Here is a 12,464-nt window from a genome sequence, read left to right as displayed (position 1 = left end):
GTCTATTGCTATTGCTATTGTTTGTTTGTTTGTTGGATTTAGAGACAATCTCGCTTACGAGAGCAACTTATATAAAAATATACACATATATCTGGAAAAACCTTTCTTGGAAGGAGTGCTAAGCCAGTGTTGTGGGACCCCCAGTGACTCAGCAAATAGCCCCTAAGGTCAACTTGCTCCTTGTGGCAAGAAGCGACAGCTGCTAATGGCGGAAGGAATAGCTGGCATTCTTGGTTCGTAGCCCGGTTATTTCCTCTAGCTCCTTCTAAAAACACCGGCCGAAGTTTGAAATGAAGCGTTCTTCGGACAGCTTTGATTTCATGCTGTAGGGGTGGGTGGGTGGGTGGGTAGGGGGTTATTATTTTCTTTTCAGTTGCCCCAAAGCCCTTCTCTTGTTTCCTGAAAAGTTAAGGGTCAGATTAGATTCTGTCTAGCCACTTCGGTTGATGAAGGAACTCAAAAATCATTCTTGGAGTCCACTTATTGCCATCTTCTGACCAGTGGGGAAGCCAGATTCACTTAACGACTGTGGCAAGAAAGGTCATAAAATGGAGGAAAACACACTCTGCCATCTTCCTTTAGGACCGGGGGTGTCCATCGTTGAGAACTTTAAGACTTGTGGACTTCAACTCCCAGAATTCCCCAGCCAGCGTCGCGACGCTGGCTGGGGTATTCTGGGAGTTGAAGTCCACAAGTCTTAAAGTTCCCAAGGTTGGACAGGATATCTGTAACTCCCTGTTCTGACCTAGGATTCCTGAAACAGTAAAAAATCACACGCTTAGTCCCAAAAGTCCTTTTTTTATTTAAATGGCTGTGAATTATATTCATTCACAGCCCGTAATGAGTCCCAAATAGTTTGTAAAGAGTCTGAAAGAAGTCTGTCAAAGTCTTTCAGGTTAAGGCTGATAAGCACCCATCTTCATCTCCCTTGAAACGCTGCCAGGGACCTACTTGCCAATTAGATTTGCAAGGCCAAACGGAGCACAGAGTCAAAACGAAGCTTCAGAGTTTAAACCGACCAGAACGAACTAAGTTGCTTCCTGCAAAAGCTCACATCCGGTTGATCCTCTTTTATGTCTTACGAAAGGGGGCCAATCTTCTCCAAGCCTTACTCCCAAGTTGCCCCTTTTGTCTTAAATGCTCTTGCCTTCTGGCAGCTCTGTGCACGCGCGCGCTGGGAACAGGCTCCCATTGCTCTTCTGCTTCATTGATGTAAGACTCCGGAGGTAGCACATAACTCCCAGATGACCCAGAACCCTTGTCCGAGCCTTCCCCAGACTCCAGGACCGGCCCATGTTCCTCCGCCGAGGTGGCACAGTGGTTAAATGCAGCACTGCAGGCTACTTCAGCTGACTGCAGTTCAGCAGTTTGGCTGTTCAAATCCCACCAGGCTCAAGGTTGACTCAGCCTTCCATCCTTCCGAGGTGGGTGAAATGAGGACCCGGATTGTTGTTGGGGGCGATATGCTGACTCTGTAAACCGCTTAGAGAGGGCTGAAAGCCCTATGAAGCGGTAGATAAGCCTAACTATTGCTATTGCTATTGCTCCCCACCCTCCTCGCTGTCCGACTCCGTGGCCAGCTCCGCAGGCCGCCGGCAGACCACAACTCTCTCTTTTTATCCCTTCACCAGATTCCTAATTCCGATCCAAGACGATTTCAATCCTTGCTTTTACAGTATTGTTAAGGAAAATGCTCTTCAAGATCTCATTTTGCAGTCCTATTTCTTAATCCACCCCCTCCACCCTTCGCCTAAGGTCATATTCCTTTTCATTCCTCTCTTTATTTAGACAAGACGTCTATATTTTAAAGGAAATCTCCGTTTTTCAAATAGCCTTCCATTCGGTCGTATTTTCTTCCTGACCTGTGGTAAACATTCTCCTTGGAGTTTCTGCCATTGTGCAATTGAGTAAACCCTGATATTTCGGAGTAGTCTGGCCCCTGTTGCATTCCTCTTCGGTTTCCTTATCTCCAAAGCTCTTGTTTTGAACAGGTTCCCTTGTTTGAAGTCTAAAGTGACTCGATGTGTGTTTTTTTTTGGGGGGGGGGGCATTTCTTTTTTTGTAAACCCATCACCGGGTGTCATTTCAGAGCCGAGGTGGTGCAGTGGTTAAATGCAGCACTGCAGGCTACTTCAGCTGACTACAGTTCGGCTGTTCAAATCTCACTGGCTCAAGGTTGACTCAGCCTTCCATCCTTCCGAGGTGGGTAAAATGAGGACCCGGATTGTTGTTGGGGGCGATATGCTGACTCTGTAAACCGCTTAGAGAGGGCTGAAAGCCCTATGAAGCGGTATATAAGAGCCGAGGTGGCGCAGTGGTTAGGGTGCAGTACTGCAGGTCACTTCAGCTGACTGTTATCTGCAGTTCAGCGGTTCTAATCTCACCGGCTCAAGGTTGACTCAGCCTTCCATCCTTCCGAGGTGGGTGAAATGAGAACCCGGATTGTTGTTCGGGGCAGGATGCTGACTCTGTAAACCGCTTAGAGAGGGCTGAAAGCCCTAGGAAGCGGTAGATAAGTCTAACTGCTATTGCTATTCAGTGACTCCGGCTTTTTCCCCTGCATCGAAAGCCCCAGTTCAAGATTAAATCCAGAAGCACCTTTGAAGGTTCAACTCTTTTAGGAAAACGGCTTAGATTGTGGCTCTTCCGTTAAAGTCATCTCCTCTACTCTCTACCTACAAGCTTCTTGTGGGTCACAAAAATTAGCAGGAGTTGGCTACCACCTTTTCCAATTAACATATTTTATTTCTTTTAGACCAAAAAATGGACAAAACTGAGCTACAGTTCAGTTCCTCAGAAGGATTCAGGGTTCATTGTAGCTCTGAACTGATGAATAGATGGGTGGGTGAATGGATGGATGGATGGATGAATAGGTGGATGGCTAGATTGATGGGTGAGTGGATGGATGGATATGGGACTATGTAAAAAACGGGGTCTCTCAGGCTGGAACAGGGAGACTCAGGAGAGCCAGACGGAGCAATTAAGATTTCTACAGGAAGTCCGGAGGCTTTATTCTTTCTCTATATTTATTCTTTAAAGAATAAAGCTAACTTTGTTAATTGTGCTGCTTCTCTCTTCACGGGGAAGACCTCGTGACACAAAACTCCAGAGAATGTCTTGCCATTGCCATAAATGGCTCCTCAAGCTTTTCTTCTTTTTTTTTGACTTAGCGATGAGCAGATAAGCAGGGTAGGAAACTTTGGGAAGAAAGAAAGTTTCCTTTTGTGGGGAAGAATTAAGGTGGGAGTGAAACCCTTTAGATCGATCTAAGACATGATTGTTTAAAAAGAAAGGAATAGCAGATCCTTGTCCTTGTAGAATATTTCTCCTTCCTTTCTTCCCTCCTTTCCTCCTTCTTTTCTTCCTTCCTATATCCTTCCTTCCCTCCTTCCTTCCCTCCCTCCTTCCTTCCTATCCCTTCCTTCCTTCCTATCTCCTTCCTTCCCTCCCTCCTTCCTTCCTATCCCTTCCTTCCTTCCTTCCTTCCTTCCTTCCTATTTCCTTCCTTCCCGCCCTCCTTCCCTCCCTCCTTCCTTCCTATCTCCCTTCCTTCCTTCCTTCCTTCCTTCCTTCCTTCCTTCCTTCCTATCTCCTTCCTTCCTTCCTTCCTCTGTTTCTTCTCTTTCTATTGTGAATGCTGTTTGCATGGCCTCTGGAAGACCCCCGCGCTCAGTTTTCTGTCTCACAACCCAGCTTAGACCTGGAGAACTTAGGGCAAAGTCTCCTTGCATCAAGCTCAACCTTAGGGGTTAGTCCACCTAGAGTTTTTGGAGTAACCCAGCAGTGCTTTATGGCAGGGCTCTCCAAACTTGGCAACTTTAAGACTTGTGGACTTCAACTCCCAGAATTGGTGGGGTAGCTGGGGAATTATGGGAGTTGAACTCCACAAGTCTTTAAAATTGCCTAGTTTGGAGACCTCTGCTTTACGGCTTCTTCTGGGATTCCCCCCACCCCAAGAGCCGAGGTGGCTCAGTGGTTAGGATGCAGTACTGCAGGCCACTTCAGCTGACTGTTATCTGCAGTTCGGCGGTTCTAATCTCACCGGCTCAGGGTTGACTCAGCCTTCCATCCTTCCGAGGTGGGTGAAATGAGGACCCGGATTGTTGTTGGGGGCAATATGCTGACTCTGTAAACCGCTTAGAGAGGGCTGAAAGCCCTATGAAGCGGTATATAAGTCTAACTGCTATTGCTATAATTATCAGTCTAGTCTACAGCCTTGAGGGTTTCCTGAGTCTTTCATCCAAATTCTGTGATTTGCGTAATTTTAGGGAACGGCGGCTGAAGTCCACAGATCTTAGGGTTGCCAAATTTGGAAAAACACACTGGTTTGTGTAGTCTCCAGGCTGCAACATTAGGGTCCCAACTCTTGCGGGCCGGGACAGAGGTTGAAATCCTTCCTCAACTGCCATGGGGGGGGGCGTTTTGGGAGGGTCTACGCTTCCATAAGCCAGATGGGGGCATCTTTGTAAGGCCAAAAGACAAGATGCTCATGGATGAGTGACCTCAAAATGGAGCTTTGTGGGAAAGCATGAAGAGAGGCATTGGCATCCGGAATTTGGCTTGGAACAAAGATACCCCTCTCACACCGTGCCCCCCCCCCAATCCAGCCCTGCTTTTATTGTATTGTATTTTGTATTTTATTATTTGTATGCCGCCCTTCTCCGGGAGGACTCAGGGCGGCGAACAATTCAAGGGGGAAAAAAAGGGGGAACATAAAAGACAAAATACAAATAGTAAAAATAAGCAACAGTCGCACAACCATACAAGTCGAGAGGGGAGGGAACTCATCACCCCCAGGCCTGCCGGCAAAGCCAGGTTTTGACTTGGCTTTTCGGAAGCCCTGGAGAGAGGTGAGGGTCCGAATCCCTGCGGGGAGTTCATTCCAGAGGGCCGGAGCTGCCATAGAGAAGGCCCTCCCCCGGGTAGTAGCCAGGTGGCATTGGCTGGTGGACGGAACCCGGAGGAGGCCGACCCTGTGAGATCTAATGGGTCTGTGGGAGGTAATTGGCAGCAGGCGGTCTCTCAAGTACCCAGGTCCAATACCATGAAGGGCTTTATAAGTGGCGACTAGCACCTTGAAGCGCATCCGGAGACCGATCGGTAACCAGTGCAGCTCGCGGAGGATAGGTGTAACGTGGGTGTACCGAGGTGCACCCACAATCGCTCGCGCGGCTGCGTTCTGGACGAGTTAGCTCAGTGCTTTTACGTGGCTCTTGCAATGCGCCCTCCCCCCTGTAGAGATGGGGTTTTCATCAGCCGCCAGCCGCACATTGCAGGGGGAAACCCCCCCTTCTCTTCCTGAAACGGATGTCAGGCCACGCGAGGACACGTCAGAAGTTGCCGAACTGCTTTTCCTTCCCAGAAAGAGAATAATACTTTATTTATTTTTCCTGTCTGCCTGCATGCCGGAACGTAGACAATTTGTCTTCCGCTTCCAGGGAAATTCTCTGGGACCCATGCAAATCCCATTTAGAGGAGGGAACGTTGCGGAATCATAGCTCCGCGTCTCTCTCTCCCCACCTTAAAACGGTCTGCTTGGGGAAGCCGCTGCAGAACAGGGCAGGCTGTTTGAATCCTTGAAAGTAGCTTTAAGAGAGACCCGTGTAGAACCGGTTGGCTGGAAAAACACATCTGAGTCAAACCGTCTGAGGTTGCAGGAGAGGAATGGTCTTAATTTGTTTTGCATCTTGATGATAGCATACAGGGAGTCCCATTGGCTCCAGCCCTATGAAATGCTGAAAGCTTGGTTATGTGTATCCGCTTAGAACAGGAGTCTCCAACTGTGGCAACTTTAAGACTTGTGGACTTCAACTCCCAGAATTCCTCAGCCAGCATTGCTGAGCTATTCTGAGCAAGATCTGAGGCTAAAGCCGCGAAATTGTACACATCAAACGTTTACTCAAATCCCTCCCCCAATAACCCCAAGCTGAATGTCCAATCTCCAGCCTCCGAGGGTGTCATGTGGGGTGCATCTTCAGGTGGCTTCATCCATCTGGTATGCAGAGACGGCTGACCTTGACTAAATCTAAACAAGTCCATTCAGCACGCGCGAAAGACGGTGCGAACAAAACTCCCTCTTCTTTTCGAGACATCTCCTCCAGCATGATTCCCCCTCCCAAATACAGAAGCCCCCTCCCCCTGTTACTATGGCAGCCGACTCCTCCAGCATGATTCCCCCTCCCAAATACAGAAGCCCCCTCCCCCTGTTACTATGGCAGCCGATAGCAAGCAAGCGATATATTAAAGGGGCTGACATTCGGCCCTCCTGCAGAAAAGGTGTTAGCTCTGGAGGGAAACAAAAATCACATAGAAACCACTGGCTGGGGTATTCTGGGAGTTGAAGTCCACAAGTCTTAAAAGTTGCCACGGTTGGAGACCCCTGGGCTATAGGGGCAGGATTGTAAGGAGCTGGCTAGCTCTTCCATCACCCTGTTCACCCTTCCGCAAAGCCCTTAAAACCTGGCTGTTCCGACAGGCCTGGGGCTAATGAGCTTTTGTCCACCCTCGAATGCTATGGTTGTTGTGTGCTTTTAAATTGTGTATTGTTCTGTTCGTCTTTTTTATTCCTTATTTGTACCCCCCCCCCCACCTTGACTTGGGTTGTGAGCCGCCCTGAGTCCCCTTTGGGGAAAAGGGCGGCATAGAAATATAATCAATTCAATTCAATTCAATTCAATAGTGCTTCCCCCCCCCTTGAAAATGTTTTGCTTCTCATCCAAGAAGCTTCTTCAGTTCTATCTTCCATTCCCCTCCAGTCAGAACTGGAGAAGCTCCTCGGATGAGAAGCAAAACATTTTCAAAGAAAAGAAAGTCCAGTGGCCTTTTGGAAAAGAAAACTGGGGGGGGGGGGGGCTGTGTGTGAAGCACCTTTGAGACCTTTGCATCTTCGTCCCTTGTCCAAATGTTGGGGCTTTCCCAGAGTTGTTTTTCATCACTGCTGGATAGGGAAAAAAAACAGGATCTCAAAAGCCCAGTCCAGGTTTCTCTGGCTGGTTTTACGCTCAAAGAGATCACGATGGGATTGTCCGTCCCCCGTTTCTCCCCCCCCCCCCTGCTTCCTTCTCTGCCCCAAGGCCAGTTCTGCGTTTCTTCCCAGCTGAATCCCAAAAGCCACCTTGGCAAGCTGGGAGAAACGACACAAAACCTTTTCTCGCCTGCATTTATTCAGCAAACCCAGCCGAGGCGGAGTAAACCCCTGGTACGGCTCGCGTTGGGCACTGGCAAAGGAGGGCGGGGGGCTCATTCCACCTGGAAGATGCCTCTTGGAGCCCAGGACAGGGGTAGCGGTGGGAAGAGGAGCCTCTCTCTTGCGCCGGGCGGGGCAGCCCCACCTTAATCCGTGGGAATCCAGGAAGCGGCGGCCAGAGTCTCCCGAGGGCCTTTGCCAGCCTTGTGCAAATCCTGTGGGCTTCCAAGCTGAGTGAAGACTTTGTGGTTAGCTCAGCAGAGACGGAGCCCTGGGGGGCCCCTCCCATTATAGTTGTGGTCCTGGCCTCGGCGAGGGGAATAAAGAGTCCCCATGGGTGTCTACTTGTCCAGCTTCGCTCGCCACACCCTTTCTGTAGGGAAGTGCGTGGGGAAAGCTTTGTATTGCCCCATAAATGGAGAAATGCCCGTTTTCCTGCCCTTACATGAATGGGGTGTGCTGTGCCATTCATCTGGATGGCACGGAGGGTTGGAGAAAAAGGCAAACGGTGCCACTCGGGCAGCTTCTGCTAATGGGGGACCAGGAAAGGATCTTCTGGACTCCTTGAGTGGTGGTGGTGGTGGTGGACCAGCCCAGACGTTCTCGGTTACTGTGGGCTTCAACTCCCAGCAGCTTCCACTTGTGGAGTTGTCACCCGCAACGTCTAAGGGGGCCTAGGATGCTTATCCTGCTCTGCTTTCTTTCACACCAACGGCCTGGCAGGGTCTATGCTGATGAGGACGCATGTGCCAGCTTTGTCCCATGTGCCAGTCACCCAGGAATCTGCTCCGAATTGCTCTTTGCTTACCTGGCCTGGCCTGTGAGCATCTTCTGGAGGGAAGAGTGACCGAGATACATTATCTCTGTCACTCTTCTTGCAAGGTTGGCCCCACATTGTTTGGAGGGATGTTCCCAGGTGGGGAAGAGCTAATCTTGAAACTCTCCCACTGAAGATCTGCCTGGACTCAAATCTGGATCCTCAGTCCACGCACTTAGCATCCTTGGGTGAAAATTGGACACATGGAGAGCTGCTTAGCATCGACCACGAAGGCATTTCTTCCAGGTCCCAAGAACCAAGTGTCAGGGTTCCAAATATTATCCAAAAGTAAATCAGAGTCCAAGGCAAAAGTATTGCTCAAAATTCAAATTTGTGAAGAGAGCCATGTTGGCACATCTGGGAAACCCCAAATCTGAAAGCTCCCCGGTTTTCCCCCACCCAGTTGAAAGTTCAAGATCTTGTCCCCAACACCCACAAGTCCATCCCACGGTCCAGTCTTCCCCTGCCATGCTGGCAGCTTCCACCCATTCAGTTCCAATCAGATGCAGAGGTGCAAAGACAAAGGGTGACCTTGGCTTTCTAGAAAGAATGTTGTTATGGCTACATATCATCTAACTCCGTACAATCCTCTCTCCCATTTTCCCACAATAGAAAATGCATAGCAGAATAATAGAAAGTGTGGGCAGGCCAAAGACCCAAAAGAAAAGATGGCTGCAGGCCTGGCATACCAAGAATGACACAGTGCAGTTGTGCCTGTGTTGTTTCCTTATTGTCGTTCGTCTGCAGACGGACCCTTGACAGACTACTATCTGCATAACTACAGCCTGTGAACTGCTAGGGAGGGGCCGTCTTCACCCTCCTCCTGCCTACCAGACTTTGCAAGCTCTGTTGCCTCTTTGCCCTCTGGGAGGCAGCCCCTCCCTCCTGGGAATCCAGACTACATTCCACCCCAATTTCAGATGGAGCCTTTGAACTTCCCCTGGTTTTCTTTCATCTTGCAGGTTCCCTCAACCGCCCTTGTGGCTCTCTCCACGCCGCCTTCAATCATCTCCCTTAATAGCCTCTTTCGGCCGACTTGTACAGATGCGATCTAATAATGAGTCTCCCGGGCATGAACTAGGACAGCAGCGCTATTTTTATTCTCCTCTCCCTAAATACCTCCATATTCTCATTAAAAGGGCATGTTGCCACTGGCTGCATTTTTGGCCACTTAATCATTACAGGCGGGATGGATCTTGTCAAATCTGGTTTGCTTAATTTTAGGGAAGAGGGGAAGCCAAAGAAAAAGCTGAGCCGGGCAGAATGGGCCATTCGGGCATCAGTTGTGGAGTCCCCAGGGAGCTTCTGGATATCTGGTTGTGTGTCTATATTAGCAGAAGACTGTTGGTGTCAGGATTCCAAATAGCATCCAAAATTAAATCAGAGTCCAAGGCAAAGGATTCCTCAAAGTTCCAATTTATGAAGAGAACCATGTTGGCACATCTGAGAAAACCCAAATCTGAAAGCTTCCCGGTTTTCCCCACCCAGTTGAAAGTTCAAGATCCTGTCCCCAGCACCCACAAGTCCATCCCACGGTCCAGTCTTCCCCTGCCATGCTGGCAGCTTCCACCCATCCAGTTTCAGTCAGTTGCAGAGGTGCAGAGACAAAGGATGACCTTGGCTTTCTAGAAAGAATGTTGTTATGGCTGCATAGCATCTAACTCCATACAATCCTACCCTCCCATTTTCCCACCATAGAAAATGCATAGTAGAATAATAGAAAGTGTGGCAGGCCTGAGATCCAAAAGAAAAGATGGCTGCAGTCTTGACAGTTGGCGCTGCAGAAGGCATGTGATGGACTCGCTGGAGAGGCAGGTAGTTGAGGGGTGGCCAAGCCAACTCCCCCTCCCTACCTGAGGCCTCTTTCCTTGGAGGAGGGCCAGGCATATAACACCCCAGCCCACCCCCTCTGCTAGGACAACCGCATGGCCTTCAGATCAAAAGAGACAAAATCCTGCTTCAGCCAAAGTTTCCTTGCAAGTAAAATAAACACTGTCAGCATCTTGAAAGAAATGAAAAACCCAGCCATTGTAAGCCCAGCTTCCCTTCTCCGTGTTTTCCTGGGCTGCTTCCGCTGTTTTTGATTTCAGATCCAGAGTGAGGGGCTGCTCCCAATGCACGCAGGGGCACTCCGAGGGAAACACCGCTCGGATTTACTTCGAGTCCCATAGGGTGTGATGCTCAGAACCGTTTTCGTGTCTTTTTCAGCAAGCGACCAGCGAGCAATTAGATCAGAGGTCTTTAAACTTGGCAACTTTAAGACTTGTGGACTTCAACTCCCAGAAGCTGGCTGGAGAAGTCTGGGAGTTGAAGTCCACAAGTCTTAAAGTTGCCAAGTTTGAAGACCTCTGGTCTAAGTGGAGAGATTGCAGAGGAAGGGATTGCAAGAGAGTAAGTTATGCTGGCTGGAGGATTCTGGGAGTTGAAATCCACAAGTCTTAAAGTTGCCAAGTTTGAAGACCTCTGATCTACGTGGAGAGGTTGCAGAGGAAGGGATTGCAAGAGAGTAAGTTATGCTGGCTGGAGAATTCTGGGAGTTGAAGTCCACACGTCTTAAAGTTGCAAAGTTTGGAGACCTCTGATCTAAGTGGAGAGACTGCAGAGGAAGGGATTACAAGAGAGTAAGTTATGCTGGCTGGAGGATTCTGGGAGTTGAAGTCCACGAGTCTTAAAGTTGCCAAGTTTGAAGACCTCTGATCTAAGTGGAGAGATTGCAGAGGAAGGGATTACAAGAGAGTAAATTATGCTGGATGGAGATTTCTGGGAGATGAAGTCCACGGGTCATAAAGTTGCCAAGTTTGGGGACCCCTGAATTAGAGGCTCATCCTTTGTGCATGTTTTCATTTCGAATTGTGTCTTGGGATGTATGCAATACCAAAGGTCCAGCTACCTATTAAACCTTGGCCCTTCGCTGTGCATATGGCAACCGCAGTTCCAGGGCTCGTCAATTTCAGGAGAAATTTTCCTTCCATTCCAATTAAGGGCAGTTGTAACACATTTCGTTTCCCGTCGTTTTCCACCTTCCCAGCCCCTTTGCAGGAGGAAGGGGAAAGGCTCAGCCGCTTACCTTGGCTCACCTTCCTTCCCTCCCACAGGTGATGTCATGAACCTCAAGCCCGAATCTTCCTTTGAGGGCACCAAAACAGGTGTGGGCAACATCGTCCTGGCCTTGTACAGCGGCCTCTTCGCCTACGGAGGATGGTGAGTTGTGAGGGTCGTCGAGAGTTGTGGGCCAGGTGGAAGTTGGGTTTCCACCCCTGTGTTCCAAATGAGGAAGAACCTGCTACCATCGGGAACAAGGAGTCTGAGGGCAAGGAGACCTTGTGATCTTTAGATCTCTGGATCTCCTGTTTTTGTGTGAGAGACAAAGAGCCTTTGCTAAGTTGCCGCGTTGTTCTCATCCGACAAAGTCAAGATGACTCCTTGCCCCACCATCGCAACTACGTATTGCAAACTGAAAAATCTTTTTTCCTTCTTTCAAACTGCAGGAATTACTTGAATTTTGTCACAGAAGAGATGATTAACCCTTATAGGTGAGAGTTCCCGAAACCTTGTACGGTTGCTGAGAAGGTGGCCTCTGTATACTTTTGGGCTGCTAAGCAACCGGAAGAAGCTGTAAACCAGATGTTCTTGTCTCTTTTCAGAAACCTCCCTCTGGCCATCATTATTTCACTTCCCATCGTCACCTTGGTCTACGTGCTCACCAACCTGGCTTATTTCACCACCTTGTCGGTCAACGAGATGCTGGTGTCAGAAGCTGTTGCTGTGGTAACTTTGCAACTTTAAAGATTTGTATGCCGCCCACTCCCCAGGGACTCTGGGCGGCTCACAACAAAGTCAAAAAACATAGAATATTAAAAGTACAATTATTTAAAATAAAATCACCATTCCATCAAGTGGGGCTGGAAATTAATCAACAGCCCCAGGCCTGCCGGAACAGCCAGGTCTTGGTGGCTTTACGGAAGGCCGGGAGAGTGGTGAGGGTATGGATCTCCGCGGGTAGCTCATTCCACAAGGCCGGCGCAGCTACAGAGAAGGCCCTCCCTCGGGGGGCTGCCAGCCGGCATTGTCCGGTCGATGGCACCCGGAGGAGGCCCAACCTGTGTGATCTTATTGGTCGTTGGGTGGTAAAATACAATCGTTCAGGAAGGGATGCTCAAGACCAAGGAAGCTTCTCTGACTTTGTCATTTCCCCCCCATGGGCCGCTTGAGCTCAGCTTCCTTTGACTGATGTGAAGGGCCCCTTTTGAGGGTTTGGTATTCCCTGCCCATCCTCTCCCATAATCCTATGGAATATAATTCTCCCTCCTCCCATGTGGGAAAACCACGGGAGCCCCACTGCAGGGCAGAATTCAAACAGGCAGCAGCTTTAGGGTTTCCCATTTTCCCTGCGAGGTTTCAATGATGTTTAGCTCCCTTGGCGTCCCGCCTGCCTTTTCCTAAGGCTCCCAAGAGTTTTCC

At 49.4% G+C, this 12,464-nt stretch overlaps 1 protein-coding gene across 1 annotated transcript in view; it reads left to right on the top strand.

Annotated features, from left to right (window-relative positions):
* The window catches only part of SLC7A5 (solute carrier family 7 member 5), a 31,894-nt gene that overhangs the window by 14,084 nt on the left and 5,346 nt on the right, over nucleotides 1–12,464 (top strand). Inside the window, exons 3-5 of the mRNA XM_032231151.1 lie at nucleotides 11,099–11,204; nucleotides 11,492–11,536; nucleotides 11,648–11,771. Coding sequence (XP_032087042.1) covers nucleotides 11,099–11,204; nucleotides 11,492–11,536; nucleotides 11,648–11,771 — 275 coding nt within the window. The remainder of the gene's footprint in view (nucleotides 1–11,098; nucleotides 11,205–11,491; nucleotides 11,537–11,647; nucleotides 11,772–12,464) is intronic.

The sequence above is a fragment of the Thamnophis elegans genome, chromosome 14, assembly GCF_009769535.1.
Source record: "Thamnophis elegans isolate rThaEle1 chromosome 14, rThaEle1.pri, whole genome shotgun sequence".
Classification (NCBI taxonomy): domain Eukaryota; kingdom Metazoa; phylum Chordata; class Lepidosauria; order Squamata; family Colubridae; genus Thamnophis; species Thamnophis elegans.
This window is presented reverse-complemented; position numbering and strand designations above follow the sequence as displayed.